General features: G+C 38.2%; 1 protein-coding gene across 2 annotated transcripts in view; it reads right to left on the bottom strand.

Annotated features, from left to right (window-relative positions):
- Nucleotides 1–21,258, bottom strand: part of bmper (BMP binding endothelial regulator) — a 36,449-nt gene that overhangs the window by 2,764 nt on the left and 12,427 nt on the right. For both annotated transcript variants that reach the window (XM_075466086.1, XM_075466087.1), the window contains exons 3-12: nt 15,380–15,479; nt 10,931–11,013; nt 10,370–10,460; nt 9,446–9,528; nt 8,208–8,307; nt 7,451–7,560; nt 7,158–7,292; nt 6,332–6,436; nt 1,392–1,437; nt 508–671 (exon numbers count right to left, since the gene is read on the bottom strand). In XM_075466086.1, coding sequence (XP_075322201.1) covers nt 508–671; nt 1,392–1,437; nt 6,332–6,436; nt 7,158–7,292; nt 7,451–7,560; nt 8,208–8,307; nt 9,446–9,528; nt 10,370–10,460; nt 10,931–11,013; nt 15,380–15,479 — 1,017 coding nt within the window. The remainder of the gene's footprint in view (nt 1–507; nt 672–1,391; nt 1,438–6,331; nt 6,437–7,157; nt 7,293–7,450; nt 7,561–8,207; nt 8,308–9,445; nt 9,529–10,369; nt 10,461–10,930; nt 11,014–15,379; nt 15,480–21,258) is intronic.

Genomic DNA, 21,258 nt, shown 5'->3' with positions numbered 1-21,258 from the left:
TATGAAACCACAGTTAACACTTGAGCTATGACCCAGATATAAAAAGATGCTGATTGTGTTTGGCAGATTTCACACATTCTCATTTGGGGGGAAATTTTGTGTTGACAAATTAAATCGAGGTCCATTGTTTTGCTTTGCTAGCATAGCCATCAGTGGAAAGTTGAGCAATGTTCTACTTTTTCAAGAATCAGCAGAGGCAACAGTCAACTAATTGTGTGTCTGATCTAATCAATGATTGTCGCTACATTTGCAAGCGTCAGGCCTGCCTCTGTGTGAGTCCTGCCTTAAGCTCTCAAACGTCCTGCTGTTAAAGATCAGGCTTGTCCAAGCAGCTGACTGCTTTGGTGTCAAGCTTGTGCAATAACAAGCTGCAACATGTAAATATGAAGAGAAATACTTTTCTCTTGTTTAGCAGAGGTTTGCATCCTCTCGCCTTTCTCTCACCTGAGTTTACAGACTCTCAAACTCTTACTGTGTAACCCTTTGAAGATTAAACTCCCATCCTACCGTGAAGCTGGAGTCTGGGCCATTGATGTTATTTCCCTGCCCTCCCGAAGGGATCCCACCACAGTCACGCGTCAGTACATATTGACAAGTTCCCTGAAAGTTGAAGGTCTTGCCATCAAAGGTGTTGTAGTGAGGATCACCAAAGACTGTGCAGACCCCTGGTTCTGGGGACAGAAAAGAAACAAAGCCAAATTTATATAAAAAAAAATACTGAAATGCACAAAGAAATAAGTTACAGAAAGTCTAAATCTATTTCTACTAAGTAGCAGCAGTGGAGGGGCAGTAGGTCTCAAGAGACAACCCAAACTGCAGGGCTTCAAAAAAAAAGAAGAAGAAGCATGTTGAAAGCTGACAGCCTGCAGCAAAAACCTAATTTATGATAAATGTTCAAATATGTGGCACTGATCTGGTCTCAGAAGTGGGATCAGCATCTGTGGTGTGGTAAAACGTCTGCCTAACCAACTGAAACTAAACTTTATATTATGTACAAGTGAGGTTTATGGGGCATTTGTATTCCTAAAATAGACCATTTGGGGGAATTTCTGCTGCAGTAAGAATCCAAAAGCTAAAGAAAAATGACCCGAGGGCAAACCACAGTCTGGAGTGAAGTTCATGAGGAATACTCAACCGAATCTAGAGGCTGGACTGAGGTTTGTTTACACTGCTTTTCAGAGGGACGATTTATAGTGGAGGTTTTAGCTTATAATTACCTTTAGAAATATAATTTACAGTAATGCAAGCAGGTAATCAAGACTTCGGAATCTACATCCACATCAACACAAAATGAATCAACTCCCAATAATATTTTTCAGTTAATTTCGGATTTGACCTTTTTAGGTGAATGTAGATATCACAGGATACTCCAATGAGATGGACTTACTCACTTTCAGTGCAAACTGGACAGCAACCGGTTCTGTTCAGGATCTTATTCTGCAAGAGACAAGGCACAGGCACACAACATGAGAGGACTCTCAGAGAGATTTGACAGAAAGGAAAAGATGGCAGGATGCCCGACCACGATGAGTGATAAAAAGAAACGTTTGACAGAGAGCAGACTTAGTGAGCAGCGTCACAGGCAGAACAGAGACAGAAAACAGAAAGTCAGAATAAAACATCTCATACATCTGAAACCTTTTTACCTGTTAAGGAATTACAACTCGGAATTCTTAAATTACTAAAGCAAAATTTGAGGGGCATGGTTTTCAGATTCTTAGTTGTTTTTGCTTGAATTTTAAAATATAAAATGACTGAAGAGAAATACCACAGACAGAGTGAGAGAAACAGGAACAGCAGCAGTTCATTATGAATATGGGCACGAAACACAGTGTTGCAAGTGTACTTTTCACAATAATTATTGTTCATCTGGGCAGTATGTGCCTCATTTCTACAGTAGAAAAGTAACAAAATAAATCATTCATAAAGCTTTTTCCACATTTATTTATTATTTCATCTATTTCCCTTTATATTTCCAAATGTCCTTATTACCACATGTTATTTTTTCATTAATTCCTCTTAATGAAACATAATTACTGTTTCATTATTTTATTCTTTTGCAAACTGACTCCTTTTTCGTGGCTCTCCTATTATTTCATAACTCCTTGTGAGTTTAAGTTTTTTATGTTTATCTGTATACAATCATTAATATCAAAACACAACATTTATATATAAAGTTTGAATTTCTTTTGGCTATCACATTAGGTTTACTCACAAAAACAATTGATTTGTTTCCCAAAACTGACAAAGTAGCAGGTGTGTATAACTGTTGCCTGTAAATGTGTGTGTTTTTGTTCATACCTATCTTTTGATTAAAGTCATGAAGGTGGAGGAAGACTTTGCATTTTAACAAGTTCACAGTCAAACCAGGACAGCCACAGAGATACCGATACTCCAACCGCTGAACTTTGTCTGTGAAACAGGACCCTCTGCGTGTGTGTGTGTATGTGTGCGTGTGTGTGTGTGTGTGTATGTGTGCGTGTGTGCGTGCGTGCGTGCGTGCGTGCGTGCGTGCGTGCGTGCGTGCGTGCGTGCGTGCGTGTGTGTGTGTGTGTGTGTATGCATGTGTGTACAGTATGTCTCAGCCTCCATCAGAAGTGCAGATCAGAGGAGTCTTTCACACACCAATTTTTGGTTGCCTCAGGGATGCCATTTATTATCGCAGACACACACATTTTACTTCTATCTTTGTGAGGACCCTCACTGATATATAGACTTCAACTTAAACCATCACATCTGAATGTTTAAAATACAAGATCAACTTGATTCTAATCTTAACCACCTTTTGAATGTCAGGACCAACCTACTGAAGTCCTCTTAAGTGTGCACCACACACTCTTTTTTTCAGTCTTCCTCGTACACACACACACACACACCACTCATCTGTCATCGCATGCAGACGTTCTCTGTACGCTCAATATACACTCCAGAGTTCTAACCTCTGCACAAAGGGCAGTCTTTGAAGAGAGCTGCCTTTAAACAGGCTGAGGACACACACACACAGAAGAACACACACACGCACACACACACACACGCACGAACGCACACACAGTGACAGAGATTGGTTTTCAGGGGCCTAAATATAGGGAACCTCTTCTTTGCTGTCACTCAAACGTAACACAGACAAAAGGCTGTTCGGAGACATACTGTCTCCAAACAGGACTCACACACTCTATCGACCTGCTGCTGACCGCAGGACGGCATGGGAGAGTGTGTGTGTGGGTGTGTGTGTTCAGAAGGGTGATGTGGGCTGTGACGACCTCTGTGACAGAGACACGACTGTGATAACTTAGGACAGGTGTGCAAGCTTGCATGCTACGAGCTAGACAATGTTACCTTTACATATCATTATAGATTATATCATAGAGCTAATGTTATAGAGTAACCCGTGGGTTTGTGTTTTCACAAAGTAATTAAGCCCCAGTGTGGTGCAAAAGGATTGATATATTCATAAAATTTGCTCAATACCAGCATCCAAATTCATTGCAGGACGGAGTATTTCCCTCATCTAAAGCAATGAAAAGTTAAAGTATGAAGCCCAGGGTGGTGCTTGGATGTGTAAGGCTGGTTTTTCAGTGGATGCAAAGAGTTTAAAGGAGTCCCACCAAACCCACAGCATAGATAGCATGTCGGATTTCATCCTTTGATATCACTTTCACATGTGGATGCATTTATTGCCTGCATCACACTTTCACACATGCATGTGCTACAGAGCAATGAGGGTCAACACACACTGGAGTTTTTTTGTTTCTGGCCTGTTGTCTTCACTCGCACAAAAGTCCATGTTGAGGCACACACAAGCAGTCAATCACAGACAATGTCGTAGCCCGTGCTGTGATTACTTTCCAGAATTTGGGAGACTCGTGTGAGTTTTACAACCTCTGCAGGGTTCTTGTGTCTATGTCTGACAATACTTCTTCCACTGTCCTTTACATTTAACTGGGGTCTTAAGGAACACATGCACATTACTTCTGCCCTTTACCCAATTGAAAAGCTATCCTCTATTTTTTGTCTAAATTTCTTTTTTTTTTTTAAATGGGATTTAAAAACGGTGCAACATAAAGATTAAAACTGAAGTATATCCTCTCAAGGGGCCCAATGACTGAGTAGACATGTGTGGTGCTGAATTTCTCTGCTGAAACATTGTCCTCTCCTTATATTTTTTTTGCTTCTTCTTATTTTGCTATGTTCAGGATGTTTTTGGGCTGCAGAGGGTGTGTAGACATCAGCCAATGACTGCATGTGAGGAGTATCTCTCTCCTGCCTCTGCTGTGCTCTCTTTCTTTATTCCTGTCTGTGGTACACACATTCACAATCAGGATCTGTTATGTTGAGAGGACTTTTTTGTAAAATCCACCCATGCAACACCTTGCATTGTTGTGATGTAAATGTGTGCTGAGATCTTGACGTGTTTATTTGTCTTATTTCTAGTTTTTACTCTGCAACTCACTGCATTCACTCTACTTTTCACCTTTTTGAACACTGGTTCAATCTGTCTTTAACAATGTTGGAAAGTTACATCCTTGTGCTTAAGAATTTTTCAACCATTATGTTAGATTTTCCCAGAATTGTGGGAGATTTTTATGGTCTTTATGTTTGAAATTAATCATTTTGCTGTCATATTAGTCATAGTTTCATATTTTTCAAATTTCTTTCTATGGCTAAATAAATCAGAAAAGGCGGCCAACAACCAGAAGTAATCCCTCTTTGAAATGTTTATAGATATAAGAGTCTGCAGAAATCAGCTTATTACTGACATAAGAACCAACATCTCTGTAACAATCTTTAGAATAAAATGTGGAAGGAAAAATAAAAAGTTAGATTTATTCTTGTATTAGAGTTAACTTTTGTGAAAGTTGTCAAAGTTTTGTGAAATTACCATCAACATAGTTTGTTTAAAATTATCCCTTTTCTGAAATATTACATTAAAATACGCAAGTGTACGGAAGAGTATTAGGGCCAGGCATAAGAAAAAATACTAATATTTTGCCTGTCGAGATTAAAGAAAACATGTTGAGAATAAAGTCGAAATGTCGAGAATAAAGTTGAAATGTCGAGAATAAAGTCGAAATGTCGAAATAAAGTCGAAATGTCGATATTAAAGTCGGAATGTCGAGAATAAAGTTGAATTTTCGAGAAAATGACATGTCGACTTTATTCTCGACAGGCAAAATATAAATATTTTTTCTTATGCCTGGCCCTAATACTCTTCCGTACAAGTGTGGTATAATCTTGTCAAACATAAATGTTTGCATGAACTTCCTGTAGCCAAAGTTCGTAAGATAAACACCTAAAGCTCTAACATTTATGTTTTCCTCTTTAACACATCAGTTGACAGAGGACATGCAAGACAAAGGTGTGCTCAAATTCCTTCTATAAATGCTACCAATTTAGTAAAAAATTCCACTTTTTGAGACAAAAATAGTTCACATCTCAATAATAGTAATTTCCAGTCACTGACGTCTGGTTTTCTGTGATCTTTCCAGCAAAGTATCGTAAATGAAAAAGGACATGCAAAAACATCATATTTGATCCCAAAGTCTGACATAACAAATGATGTTCACTGGAGACAAAACTCGCTGCAGACCACCAACTTCACTCTGCAGTTGCCTGCTCTGGCCGCAAACAACAGGTGAGGGCTTGTTGTAACTGCTGGAAGCGTGTGAACTTGGACTAACTCTGACACTGGCTTTGACTGCGTGACCGCCACCAGCCGGCGGTATGCAAGGAATCCACTCCATCACCCACCAACCGACAGATGACTACAGAGCGACCTCTGCGACAGGTGAACGCAGAGCAAACTTTTTTCATGCCAGCAGTTCCCAGAGATTTACAGCTCATGGCATGCATATGCCGTAAGAAAGATCTCTAATGAACAAAAATTACCCCCTAATATTGAGGTTCCATACTGATTTTTAAACTTATAAATATCTCTGATCCAAACATATTTTATGACTAGTTTTGGAATAATAAAAAGTTTTTAGTTTGAACTGTTTCCCCTAAAAAAGTTGTTCAATGTCAGTCTGAACTGAGATACTTTTCGAACCAAAATTGCAATGTCTGCTGGTTGTATTTTTGTTCTACAGTGTATTTGTTTAAATGCAGGAGTTTCCAGTATATGTTGGACATTAAATTTAAGTGCACCACTGTTCTGAGACATGCATGCATGTCAAGTGAGGGTTACTCATGGGTTGAAAGTATAAGAGTCAGACTGGGTAGACAGAAAGAGGAAAGGAGTCAAAGTGTAGCAACAAAGAAAGAATGGTAGCTTAAAACAATCAGGATTTCTAGATGTGTACCCCGCAAGTAGAAGTAAGCCACTGTCACTCACCGAGGGGCAGCTGGTGATTGGAACACATTGTTTGGGGCGACACTCGATGCTTCCTTTAACACAGGCACAAAGAGTGCAGTTGACCGATGACCACATGTCCCCTTCCTACAGGGATGAAAAGACCCAACAGGATCACAAAAGCATCCAAGTATTCTACCACTGTTCGTTCATTCATCTGTCCATCCAGCCATTCATCTCTCTAGGCTTTCATCTTACCCATATGTCCATCCATCCATCTGTCTGTCTGTCCTTACTGTACATTCATCCATCAATCCATTTATCTCCCCACCATCCATCATTTGATCCATCTTCCAGTCATCTGTCCATTTATCCATACATCCATCTTCTATACTTGTCTGTCTATCCATTCCTTCTTATCTAACAAGTTATCTATCCACCCATCGATTGAATTCATTCATTTATTCATGAAGCTACTGTTCTTCAACTATCTGTTCAATTTGTCCCTCCATCCAAAATTCAGCTTATCTGATATGTCCATCATTAATCTTTTCATTAACTATACATTCATTCATCTACTTGTTCAGTGTTTTGATAAGATTTCCCATTGATCTATCAATACTTAATTAATTTATCTATCTATGCACTCAACCCTATGTCTATTATTCATCCACCCAACTATCTTACATTTATCACTCTGCCTGTCAAGTCATTAATTTATTCTACTAATTATCCAATATATCTATCTATCATCTATCTGTTTATACATCCATTCATTTTCCACCAACCATTTTTCCATCCCTCATCAATTCAACTGTTCACTGACCATCCATCCATACCTCCATCCATACCTCCATCCATCCCCTACCCTGTAGATCTTGTTCCGGACTCTGCAGTACTTCACTTCCTCCACCTTAACGTACGACAGACACTCATCACAGCATTGGTCACCTTGGCAACTACCTGGTCGCGAGCACCGCTTTTTGCACACCACCGTTGAATCCTGGGACGAAGGAGGACATAGCCAAGGAGTTTATAGATTAGTCCTTCAGTGGGGACTTTGATTAGGAATATTAGTTAAACAACCCTCTCTGAGAGAGAATAAATTCTACAAAAAAAAAAAATTCTTCGACACAGATTATTTGCTATCCAGGTAGATACCTTGCAGGTGCAGGTGGTACAGTTGTCATGTGTGAAGGAAGTGCCATTCTCATAGACCTCACTGTGGAATAGACAGCTACCTAAAGACAGATCAAAGACCTTCCTTTGACCTGGAGAAGGAAAAATACAGTCAGATAAAGAAAGCACCAATTATTATTTTAGTGCCTTGAGATGACATATTTGGTGCTATATAAATATAAATTAATTGAATTGAATTGAATTATTTGGTTATTTTAAATTTCATCCATCCAAAAAGGTATTCAGATGGTGTTCAGAAAAAGAACCCAAAACTTTTATGTGGTGAAAGTTAGAGAAACTTAGTGACTGGAACAGACCAGATGAGAATTGGCTCTAAAGTGACATAATGATGAACAGCTGCTTAAATGACTGTCTTTACAGGCCTGTAAAGTTGTCTGATACAACCCTTCAGAGGTTCCAGCTGGGTCATTAGCTTAGTTTTTCTGTGTTCAAAGAGGGTTACATGTTTCATTGTCTGTCTGCATTCTGACTCCAAATATTTGGGATATGCAATTTTTTATATATATTTGGTTATTGTCGTTGTTGAGACATTACAAGGTGTGTCATTTGGACATGCTCAGATAATTATTTGTAAAAAAAAAACAGTGATATGCTGGAAGCCAAATATGAAACATGACAAGCCAAGTTAAACACCTAAAAACAAAAATCATGAGATCCATTTCCGTTTTTCCAACACATGTGGGTGGCTTTATAACCCTGTACAGTTGCTGGTCTTTACCTATACATCTGGGGCAGCAGTGTCCAGGCGGGGTGTGGCTGAGATGTGCAGGGCAGGAAAGCACAGGACACACCTCCTTCATGCAGAGAGTCCGCCCCCCCTAAAAAAACAACACAAATTAATAAACAAAAGGCAATAGCTGCCAGAAAAAGATAAGACATATTACAGATTTATAAATTCTATGTAACTTCACATTCTTAATTATCCAAGTTAATTGAAATCTACATTATTTAAATGTGAGAATCTCAAACTATAAGAACATAACAATACCAACTATCAAATATTAAAGTCACGATTCATCTTTAAAACTATTACGATTATCCTCTTTTTTAGCAGAATTTGTTCAGAGTTAGCAGAAGCAGCCAGTGTCCTAAACGTTATTTTGGTATTGTCCACAAAAGAAGAAATGCATCGGATTGAGTCAAACTCATCAAATCATTTACACAGACAACAAAGAGGAAGGAGTCCTAACACACATCCCTGTTGCACTCTTAGAGGCCAGTGGTTTCCAGTCAAAAGTGACCAGTTTAAGACCAGTTGATTCTTGCTATTAAGAAATGGGAAAGGTTTTTTAGATATAAATCCATACTGCTTATTCACTTATTCACTTACTTCATATTGTCAGGAATTAGGTTATGAACATCCTGATTACATTTCCAATTGTCCTGTATTCTACTGATCTTAAACTAACTGGTGTTTGGTGCTTGGGTCCAGCTCAAAAACTTTAAAGAAATATGTGTATGTCATGATTGATTAAGCTTAACCAAATAAAGATTAATACAGTGTAGTCATTTATTTCCCATAATGATAAACAGCCTGTATTTTGGTCCAAGCTCAAAGAGGAATTCTGAATTACTGACGGATAAACACATTTACCCATCGTTAACTCAGCTAACTCAGTAAATCAGTGGTACAAACTAATAATATGTATGTGTGTGTATTTGTTAAAAAGGTTTACAGGGTGTTCCAACTGGGTGTCAGCACGTTAGTGCTTCCATGTGTTTATGGACATATCTGTACGGTTTGTTTGTCTAAGGGGGAGGAGGGGGAGGAAGGGGAGGAGGAGGACAGGGGACACATAGAGAGAGGTACATGGGAGGAATTGAGACTGGAAAAAAACCAAAGAGAAGAATGTTGTTCCAGCCAAAAATTTGCGACTCCCTGGAGACTCCAAAGCTAACTAATTTGTAGGAGAGTCCCTGCTCAAAGGTGAGAATGTAGATGGTGTGTGTACTCACCGTGCACGTGCACTTGATGCAGGGTTTGCCTTCTGGACTGAACTCCTCCTTCTCTTTATACAGGCGACCCTCAAAAATACAACCTGAATGGAGAAAAGTTACATGGAACAAAAATATCATTAAGTTTACTTTCACTTTGTGAATGCACACATTCTCTGTCTCCTCAGAGAGTGCTTCTGAACTGAGTTCAAGAAATTGTAAGTATTTTATTCTAAACACCTGGAGCGCCTGTAAATTAGACTTTTTGCATAAAAGCTGTTCATTAAAATGAGCAATTCTTACCCCATGTCAAATTACCCATTGTAAAAGCAATTAAAAATACTTGATAGGTACATGAAAGCAAAACAACACTCTTCAGCTAACTTCCTGAAGTCACACAGGCACAGTTTGAGATTAAATATGATATCGGCAGCTCCGGGTCAGATTATTCTGAAACTTACTCACTTATTGAATCATATGGTAATTTCATGTAAATTGGAATGTAATCCACTGAATATCCATCTGACCAATATTTTGTATCTGCATCATCCTTTTATCGGGCAAAAATCAGGGTACATCTGGTTCGCCAATTTATGACGGGGCTCCATTTGAATGTTTAGCATAAATTTAGCATAATTTACTTTTAGATTTAAAATCATTGCCACTTACACAGCTTGATAAAGGGGATTTGACTGTGAAAGATTATTATTTTGTTGTTCAAGAGGGGCAAACACTGATAATGTTCATTGCACATGTTACATAAAATAAAACTCAATTATCTATAAAAATAAAAATAAAAATCAGGATTTTCCTGTTAATTATAGGACATTTCCAAGTGAATCTGACTAAAGACGAATCATTTCTTGATCTGGTGCAGGAACCCTGGTTGAATTTTAGCTCATACATTTCTGGGAAATAAACAAACAGACACTCATTTGTACTCACTGGGGCAGGTGGGGCAGCACTTCTTTGGGTGGAGTTTGGGGTTCTTGCAGTGGATGACACACTGCACCTCAGCCTCAGTGATCACACCTTCCTGGTACAAACGGAGAAATAATGAAATGATGTCTTCAGTACGTGAATGTTTATTATTACTCCATGCTTAATTCCCTTCCTTCTCATGCCATGTATCAATCTTTCCTTCTCTTTGACCTTCCATCTCTCTATCTTTGCTACTTCCTCTCTTAATTCTTATCATTCTTTTCCCCATCATATTTTCATCCGACTGAAACCCTTCTCTTCATTGCTCCTGTTTTTTCCATCATTAATACTTGTTTGAACCATTTTGGAGAAATAACCATCCCTTTCATCCCTGCTTCAGTCTCTTTTTCATCCTGACCCCAGCCATTTCCTCTCTTCCATGCCACATTTAACCTTCCTGTGTTCTTTCCTTTTATTACCGCCCCCTTCATTTCCAAGATCAGATATTTCAATAAGACCCATCATAACACCATCCACTTGTTTCACCTCTCATCTACGGACAGGGTAGCTGTCTCACATACACACCTGACAGCGTCTTGTTATGCAGGGTTTGGTGGAGCTGGTCCAGGAAACCGAGCTGTTGTAGGATCGTCCATCTAACACGCAGCCTGAGAGATGGAAAAAAGATGGTCACAGAATGCAAGGGTTCACTCAACGTACATTTTCTTTTCCGTTGAGAACTCTCTCTGAAGATTTAAGAACCAATGGACTGTCAGGTCCAGGGCTGTATTTTTGCATAAGATGATAGTCAGAGACTAATTGAAACCTCTGCATCCTCTGGTCATGCTACCAATAAAAAGCTACTGCAGGAAATGGCTGTTACTCTTCAAACCTTCAAGAGGTTTTGATGAAAAAACACTTTTTATCATCTGGAGAATTTCACTTGTAATTCTTTGTGTCATGCCAATAACATAAATATTTAAATTATTTAACATAAATTTGACAGAAAGAAAAATTCTAATCACACTATAAAATGTGCACTTTCACATGTTCACGATATTGTTATAAATCAAGAAGAATATTAAATCGTGATTCATCAAGTAAAAACATCTGGTACACTTCTTTAGTTAGAGTGATACATGTGTTTTTCTGTCCGTATTAATGTCAGATAGTTTTACGACACACAGTAAAATGTAGGTATTTTTATGGTAATTGCTTCTTTGCCCACATTGTGTTGTACCGCTGTGTGGGACGAGTTGGGAAATATAACATAATTATTGATTGATTTTCCAAAGCTCATCAGCATAGTTATAGAGTATGTGAGGCATATGTCCCAAACACTTTCTGAAAAGAATAATTTGTGTAAAATGTTCTGAACATAGCTTCCAGCTAACAGAAGAAAAGACTTTTCATTCAAAACTGACACCCTTGTTTTGTGATGTTTTCTAGCTGATGTTATTTTAAATCTGAAAACAAATTTAAGATTTGTAGCTGCAGGATTGGTTCTCTCCTTTTCTCCTGTCTCACAGTACTTGACTTAAATCTTTTTTGTGACTTTAATTTAATTCTACATATTTGTAAAGATTTATATCTGATTATATTATGTGGATGTATAAACCCCTTGAACTTGATATAAAAATCTGTGAATGTTGACTCATCTCCACGTCACAACTCCATATTGCAGAGCTAAGGTGCTTCTTTTCAAAGAGTTGTTGTCATTTAGTTAACCGAATGGCACCTCGTGCCCAAACTGATCGGCCAGATGACCACTACTCCTCATCCCTAAAAGGAAAGGGGCACCGTAACTCTGCAAAACAGAGGGGTCGGGCCACTTTAAGGGCCAAAAGGAAGAATTGTACATAACAGCTTCTTTGTAAGTCACAGCCACTGAGCTGTCGACCACTGTCCACTCATCCCTGAATGAAGAGCCTATTTATTTCATCTCATTTACAGTAACCGGGATCGGATCAATGCTTAACTTTCCATGCGATGTAACCTGATCACAGCCATTGATCTACTTTCGTCTTCGTAAACCAAACCCTCTTGTACTCTATCAATGCTGCAGGGGGACATAAAGTATTTTAGAGAAAAAAAAAGATGAGATTAGATTGCAAGAGATCCCATAGAGACTCATATCCTGTTCATACACTCACTAACATAGATTGAATTGACAACATATCCTTCTCCATCCAGCAAGAGAGCTTTGTCAATATCTCTGGATGAATTTGAAATTGTGTTGTGAGGTTATGTATCTGTGTTTCTGTATTATTTTGGGTCTGATTTTGGGATCAGTTTGGAGGTCACTTTTGCTCTGTAAACAAGAGACACTATTTATTGAAAAGAAATTTAAACAGGAGGTGCGAGTGATGGGCAGAAACATGCAACAAAAAGCAAAAGCACTCAGCAAAGGAATGTAAAACGCCAGCTTTTTATTACACGATGAAGACGAGTTAAGCTTTTTACTCAAGCATCAGTAGTTTTATAAGAGTTATCTAGATCTATGCACTTATTTGTACATTTCTCACTACTTTAAAGTGTTTTAAAAGGGTAATGTCACAAGCCACAGTGTACTAATCAACGCAGCAATATTTTGATCAGAATTTGATGGTTGTAAGGTTGTTTGTTCAGGACACAAGAAGCAGAATAGCAAGTTTTTACAGTCTTATGAGAAACAGCTTATTTTTTCTCCTAGTTTTTATATAAGTATTCATGCTTATTTGATCATAACAGTTTATTGTAATTGTAAAATACTGACATTCCATGGGGTTTAAGTTAACTTTACTGCATATGACAAAATATAAATGTATTTTGACTTATTAATGACAGTTTTAAATTTGACCACATTACACAGGACTTGACCAGGAACAATATGTGAGTAGTAGAGTTAACTAAGACTGCCAAGTCTGAAATCTTGTGCTATTCTATTCTTTTTTTAATTTCTTTTTTTAGTTTATTAGGCACAAATCTCTCTCAAATAATTTACTTGTAAACGTAATGAAGGGACTTTTTCTTTGTGTTAAATAGTTTCTTGAAACCCTTTTCAAAGTTTTAATTTATTTATTACTCTATTTAAACTGGACTCTTGTTACACTGCTGCATGTATAAACTTTTCTTAATAAACTGATGTCATCTGACTGCGATTCTCTTTCACTGGAAGTATGATTTCATTAAAAAGTGAAAAAAACACTAATATGTCAAGTAGAAATCAGTGTGTTTTTCCAAAGCAAAGACACGGAGGGGTCCTAAATTTGGTTACAGTTACCACAAGTCAACCACACAACAACAAACTAACACGGGCTGCCGTGGCAACATGGGGGTTTCTGTGAGCTGAACATATTCCATCTCTCTTAACGAAGTGCTGCGTCATAAAACGGCAAACTGCAAACAAAAGGACCGCGCCCCTGCTGAGAGCTGGGGAGTAGGTGTCTGTGTTTTTATATTTCCATGGAGCCACATGGCCTCATAAGTACAGGGCCAGCCTCTTCCAAAGTGAGGACTTTTAAGGGTCTTTTGGGTTTATTTTAGAGTTTGAGGGGGGAAGCCAGTGTAGGAGATTCTGGTCCTCCAGTTGCTTCTGGATACTTATTGGCCAAAAGCTTGTCAAATTAAAAGCATGTCAAAAATGTAAAACACTGACATTTTATGTTATTTCATGCAGAACAAACAAATTAAGAGTTCTTTCTTCTTTTTTTTTGTATCCTTTTGTTATTTTGGTGACCATTTTTTAGTATTGCCTCATTAAGATGATTCTAAGGAACCATACGAATAACTTGAAACTTGCCATACTGTAAGTGGTGCGATGCATCCCTTTGAAAAAGTTATATTTATCACTGTGAGGATTTTAGAGTCTGCACTATCATTATTACTGACAAAAAGAGATTTAAACTACATATTCACACTTTTAAGAGCCAGTTAATTGATTTAAACTAATGAATCGATTCCCATCATCTGGTTCTTGTAATGGGCTGTTTTTCATTCCTCTAACTTGTGCTGCATCACATACTCCCAAGACTTGTAAATCCTCCCGCTCTCAGCTGAACGAGGAGGCACAGGTGTATCCTATAAGGGAGTCTTTTATTAAGTTGGGTAGTGCATAAAGCCAGCACACACTTGGCATTCATTTTGACATCGCTTCAGGTGACACAAAGGAACCAAAGATTAATTGTTGGGCTGTTTTGGCTCCGCCATCCTTGCATCTCTTTCTCACATCCTCAGTGGATGGAGTTTAGATGCAATAAAATGGAGTAGGCATAATGAAAAGCAACAATGGATACATACTTTTGTGAATAAAGGGTACAGAGTTGCGTAAGTTATGTTGATCTTTACAACACCGTGCAGATATAATTCAAATTTAGGGATAGGTCTGGGATTATTTCAACATGGGTAATATGCTGTAACTGCAAAAACACGAAAGTACATCTGACATGTCTAAATACATACATATCTGTTTGTTTTTTTGTCATGTCAGCCTAGTAATTGTTTTCTATCAGTCCTCGTAGAGACTCTGTTTGCTTTAAAACAAATAATCAGGATGATGTTGCTCATGTGGAGTGTGGGTTTTAATATATACCCCCGCATGTGTAAGAGTAAATAAAAGCTGTCACAGAGGAGGATGATGAGGAATGTGGATATATTGAAAAGTTTATGGCTCATAAAGCAGCTGTATTTCTGTTGCCCGTAAACCCAACGGTGAACCCCTTCAGCAGCCAAACTGTCTCCACACACTGCATCTGTGTGTATGTGCCTTTACGTAAGGCAAATAATCCCAAATTCACTCCCACAGGTCATATTTAGGCCTGGATGTTTAGATATAATGCATTAAAGTGGTCCCTGAAGAGTGTGTGTGTGTGCACTGGGAGACTCTGGTTAGCATCTTTATGTTTCTGCGTTATTACAGTCCCCTATTAGTGCTGCACAGCTGCAGCTACCACAGCCCGTCAATAAAACATCTGACTGTTGACATAGGGTAATATCATGATCAAAAACAAAGAAAAACAGGCATCCTGTGTCAGTCTGTCCACCTGTCTGTCTTACCTTTACACCTCTCACAGCAGGCTCCAGTCTGCTTCACCACCAGAGCACAGTCTTCAGAGACAAGCAGGCATTTTTCCTGTTTACAGTCTGCTTTCCCATCCTGCGTGAGACAGACAGAGGGCACACAGCACTGATCTGTAAATGGAATTTCCCTCCAAACTTTGTAAAAACTTCAACTTTAATCTATATCAGATTCCCATTTTCACCGTCTCATCATTTACTCTGTATGTTATATCTCCCTGTGGAAATTAAAACATTGTATAATTCAGTCACTTTTTTTATTTAGAAAATAGAAGTTTACGGAACTAATTCATTCCTTAAACTTCTGTCAGCTTCCATTACTATTGAAGATTAACAAGAACGCTACAGCGTGTTCTTGTACATCAGTTTCCCAGTTTTACATAGACTTGTCCAATGCCAAGTCAGGATTTTCACAAGAGAAAAAGATTCCTGAAAGGCCGACAGCATCTGAAGTGACACTTAGTAAAGACAGCTTCAAACTGCCAGGAGAGGCAAACTTATATGGATGCCTCAAGATGCTAAAGCCCATTGTTCAAGGTAATAAACCCCAAAATGAATTAATCAGTGTTCATTTTCTCTTACCCTGACATGATCAAATTTGATGTCTTGATTTGTAGCATGAAGACAACATAATTCTTAGATTTCTTTTACATGTTTTCTTATTATGAATGACACCTGAGAAGACAGAAACCAACAATAAAATGATATCCTGCTAACACCTTATTTCCTTTTGTCACACACGTTTAGTGCTCTCCAGATGCAATTAAAGGTTAATTATAGACAAATATGATGCATCAGAAGGAAGATTCCTTCAATATAATCTACCCAGCTTTGAGCTCAAAGAGAAAAAACACTAAACTCACACAGATGACTACAGTGAACTATAATGAAATCAACAATGACGTCTATACAAAGCCACCTTATTTACAGTTTACATTAAAATGCAATGTGGTAATTAAAGAATAAGACTTGCGCTGTAATTCAGTTCTACTTCTTCAATTTCTTGCCGCACCAATGCACAAGTTTTGGTTTCATCCCTCATTAAAACAGCACATCAACACACTCAGAGCCATAACTGATGGAGTATTTGGATCGGAAACTCATCACAGCACTTTCTCCTATTTACACAATCTAGCCCTAAACAGCTTTTTTTCCCTTTCTCTTTTCTCTAATCAAGTCTGTCCTTAAGGGAACCCAAAGGTCTGTTTCAGAAGTGAAAGAGAAAAATGATGGCGCTCCTGAGAAAAACAAGTTTAAAAAAATCTGCAGCTGTGCTTTGCTCAGTGGGACACCAGAAAGTGGTTGTATTGATTCATAAAGGAACTGAAATGAAAGTTTTCTTCGCTAAAACTAAATTACAGTCTGCATCTGATGGAGAGAAAAGGAAATGTTTACGTGTAAAACAGAAATGGGGAAAAGAATTGGATATAATTGGGTAAGATCACAGATGCAGGGATGGACGTTTAAAATTTAGAACAAACATCTATCAATAGTACAACAATGTTGTAGACAAGTGGGACAGTATATAGTAATAGATTTAATGATTACAATAGTCATGTGGAGAAAAGAGCTGTCCAATTTTGTTTCCGAATTGAAAACACATGATTTTAGTCTCTTCAAGAAGGGTTTTAGTAATTTGATGGTAAAACAACATCATCAGCTACTTCCTTTAAGGACAAAGAGGATATCACCGTATCAGCAGCTCTGCAAAGGATACAGATGTATTTGGTGTTAAATTGAACTAGTTCAGGGCTGTTAAGATTGTCAGAATACTTTTTGGTTCTTGATGTTTCACCTGTCATCCAACTGCTATATCAGTTCTAACAACTATCAACTCAAAACCAACTCAGTGCTCTGGTATCAACTCCATCACAGGTTTGGAGTTTGCAGCCTGAGAAATAAAATGTGACTCACATCAGAGCTGTGAATTTTCACACCAACTCAACAATCCTCCCGTCGCCTTCAGAAACACTGCACAATGTGTCTGTCATTACCACTAACTGCACTGTGGGACTCAACAGAATCTGTGTTTTTTAATTCACTCGACTTTCACACCCTGCCTTTATTGCTGATTTTGTCCACATGCTGAGTGTGTTTTATTTTACACACTAGGAGGGTTTATAAAGTGGAGGCTGGCAGGTCCCGTGGACCGTGTGGCACTGCGGCAGGCGGCTCTAACAAGGACGGATCAAAGGAGGGCGAAAATAAATCGGGATGGTTTAATATAGCAGCAGCGCTCCAACTAAACCCCAACCACACTGAGGAGAGATGATGTCATGAAAGAAGAGGAGGGAGGAGAGGAACAGAGATGAAAAGAGGGCTGAGAGGAAGTGTAATAAGTCAGAGGAAGGACATAAAAAGAGATAAATACCAGAAAAACACAAATTATAGCTGATATTCTGGTGAAATTGATCTGATACAACTTAGGAGTGAGACGGTATCAGGCTAAATTACTGTTTAGTGACCATAGCATTTAATATGTAAAAGCTATGTAAAGTTAACCAGTGTGTGATTTCTTCTCTTCCATTTTACCATGAGAGCTTTCTGTCAAACCTGTAGATATTCCAGACCTAAAGGGTGGGAATTTGGCCAAATGAACACCACAGAACAGGAAAAAGTTGCACAATGCTGGGAAACAGGCACATGGAATGGTAGATAAGAGATGTAGTCTGTATTTTTTTCAAAGAGAGTCAAAGACTTACAGTTTTAACCTTTGAGACGAATGTGTATTTGGCTTCAAATAAGAAGCAGAAGATGCAGAGCTTAGGATCTGTATGACTGTTGTCGTAAAAATGTTTGTTCGACTCCCTTCAAGGCAAAGATGTTATTGAAGTATGAAGGAAGATTAATGAATAGGAAATATGGGAGACTGGTGTGAAAGCGAGGAGAAAAGAGAAAAGAGCCACCAGATCAAGAGGCTGGATGTTTATATGAAACTATTAAGCAAGAAGCACATACATACATCTACCCTTTCACATGAAATATCATGGAGCATTACACATTAAATCTAATAATTTTATACGGATTTGGTTACTCTCCTTCTCCAGAAGTCCTTAAATGAAGAAAATCTAATGCTTTGACTATTAGTAGAGTTAAAAGCATTGAACGTTGCTGAATGGCTTAACGTAAGCCTTGAACGTTACCTAATTTTAGGCTACTGGATGCCAGCTACCTGTCAAAAATAAAGCCGTTTTTTACTGATGCACTGCAGTCCTGGAATGTTCTACACATGTTCTGGGGGTGTTGCATGTGGGAACCACAACATTTCTATGCAGACTGCAAAGCTAAAAACCTAAGCACACAATAAACAAATGATTGTTTAAGTCCAACCAAAACCAGACTTTCAGAACACATGTAAAGATGTTCGTCTGACCGAAATTGTGCAACATTGAGCTTCTTAAAACCAGACCAACACATAATGTATTGGGGATTGATTCACTCTGCATGTATATGCTCAACTAGAATCAAATGGGTCTGGGTGCTCTGCACATGCTCCATGTGTTCCATCTTATTGCATCTTTATGCTGAAAGAGTAAAACGATGAATGTAGGTTGATACTAATAAAGCTGCTGTCATTCACATATTTTTTTTTTTTTTTTTTGTCAGATGGCAGCACACATCAGACACCACCACTGGAAAGCAAGTTGTGCCATAAAGCGGTGGAGTCGTCTAAAAAAAATCTAAAAAAAAAAATGTGTTTTTTTTTCATTCAAATTTGGATTAAACATTAAAAACAAAAGAAAGGAAAACGATAGTGTTTTACTATGTGACTCAGAAAATAAGGGAAACCACACAGCAACCAGAATGTTTTAAAGTACTATCTTCAATTTAAAGCTATGGATAAAAGCACAAACATGCTTTGGTTTATCACATTACTTATTCAACATATTGCAATGAAAAAATGTTTTGAAGATGTAACCACTACATACAATTAACCAATTGTATGACACTTTGTAAAACTTCCACACAGACTTGAAAACATGCATAGGCTGAAAATTGATTGGCCTTTCACTGGGAGAGGAAATTCTAGGTGGACGCATCTATATGTGACCTGACAAAAACGCATAAAACCGCCCTGGAATGGCCCTTTAAAGTCTGAAGGACAATTTGGTCAAATAAACTTGCAGGTCATGTCCTTGCTCTCTCTATCCTGTTATCCATTAGCACAAAGTGGTGTTAGTACATGTGACCCACTCCACTGCTTCCCTCGTTGTGTTGGGGTCAACGGTCACACTGGGTCACCTCGCCTTATAAACACTCAACATACCACCACGGCACCAAGGCCGCTTGACTGGACGTCTGGCTGTTGCAGTGAATGACAACCACCCCCCACAATACAGACATACACACACAAAGAGTAATAGAGCACTGGTATGCTCATAAGAGTGCCAGTGTCAGACAAAGAGAAAGTAAGTGTGATAATGGCTTTGTGTTTGAGTCTGGGGGAACACAAACGGGGAAAACATTTCTGTTCAACCAGCATCCAGTTAAACTCTTTTATTTCACAACTACTATCATTTTCAGAGTGAACTGGCTGACAAATCATTTCCGGGATTTATCGTTAAAATGTACCGAATCCAAGGTTTTCATCTAATAAAAACAAAATCTGTAGAGGAAGAGGCATGTGGTTCCTCTTTAAGTGACCTACAAGTTAAGCTGCCGAATCCCCAGATATCACAGAGACAAAAAGATTGTATCCAGGGTATTTTCAAATGCAATCAGTCCAATTCAATCATTTACTAACTTGATTATTGAAGGTTAAGTTTAAAGTTTTTTAAGACAGTAACATTTTTTTTTTTAAATCATGTGATTGAACATTATTTTTCAGACTAATAATAAAAGGTCAACTTTACACATTAGATCAATTATAAGAGATGCACTTTTGTCTGTGCAGTTTTTGAAAAGTAATTGTGATGCATTGATTACGCGCATTTCTTTTTGACAAATGATGCTTTGTACACATATTTACTGCTCATCAGATCCAACAGCACAAAAACAACAGCTTGATCAAAACTATATATTAAAAGATTAAGATAAAAATAGATAAGCCAAGTCTTAAAATAATCTTTTTCTTTATCTTCAGTGTTTAAAAAAGGTCTTTAATTTTGCCAGTAGGGATGTTCTGCCACAAGGAGGCAACAATGTAACTGCATCTCCTAACCAGTGTTTCTTTACTCATCCTCATCTTCACTCTGATTTTACCTAATCCATCAGTTTCTCTTTATCTTTTCCCACTCCTGTCTGTCCAGTTTCTTCTTAAGAGCTACACTGACCTAAGTATCATCAACATCTCCTGTTTCGTTCTTTACTTTCCCCTCATGTTGCGTCTTTCATCAAAATTAAAGCCTTCATCTCACACCTCCTACTTTTCATGCTTTTCCTCAGACATGGTGAAAGATAGAGAGATCAGGTTGTTTCAACACACGAGAAGAGCCCTCAAGTTTATACCCACCTTATTCAAGGATTCAAGGATTCAAGTGAAGAAGGAACTGTTATTGTCATACCAGCTCGCATTTACATGTTTATGGTATGAAATTAGCACTCAGGTCCCGGTTTAAGAAGCCTAATGAATACGTCTAAAAATCAAGTCTTTAAATAAGGCTTCGTCCCAGGACTCGAGAATCTGCTGAACCACTGCGCGCCCCATTTATGCCCTTGGGCCCAGCCCAGACTGGTTGTAGTCAGGGACGAGTGACAATAGGCACCATGGAGGCAAGGCAGCGTGGCATGAGTGAGATGGTGTCATATTCATTTTACAAACATAACTAAATATATTGTGGGACATTAGGGCTGGAGTACAGGACTTACATATGCTTGATAATATTTATATTATATATTCAGTTAAAAAGTAAATCTCT

Source organism: Odontesthes bonariensis, chromosome 5 (assembly GCF_027942865.1).
Source record: "Odontesthes bonariensis isolate fOdoBon6 chromosome 5, fOdoBon6.hap1, whole genome shotgun sequence".
Taxonomy (NCBI): Eukaryota; Metazoa; Chordata; class Actinopteri; order Atheriniformes; family Atherinopsidae; genus Odontesthes; species Odontesthes bonariensis.
This window is presented reverse-complemented; position numbering and strand designations above follow the sequence as displayed.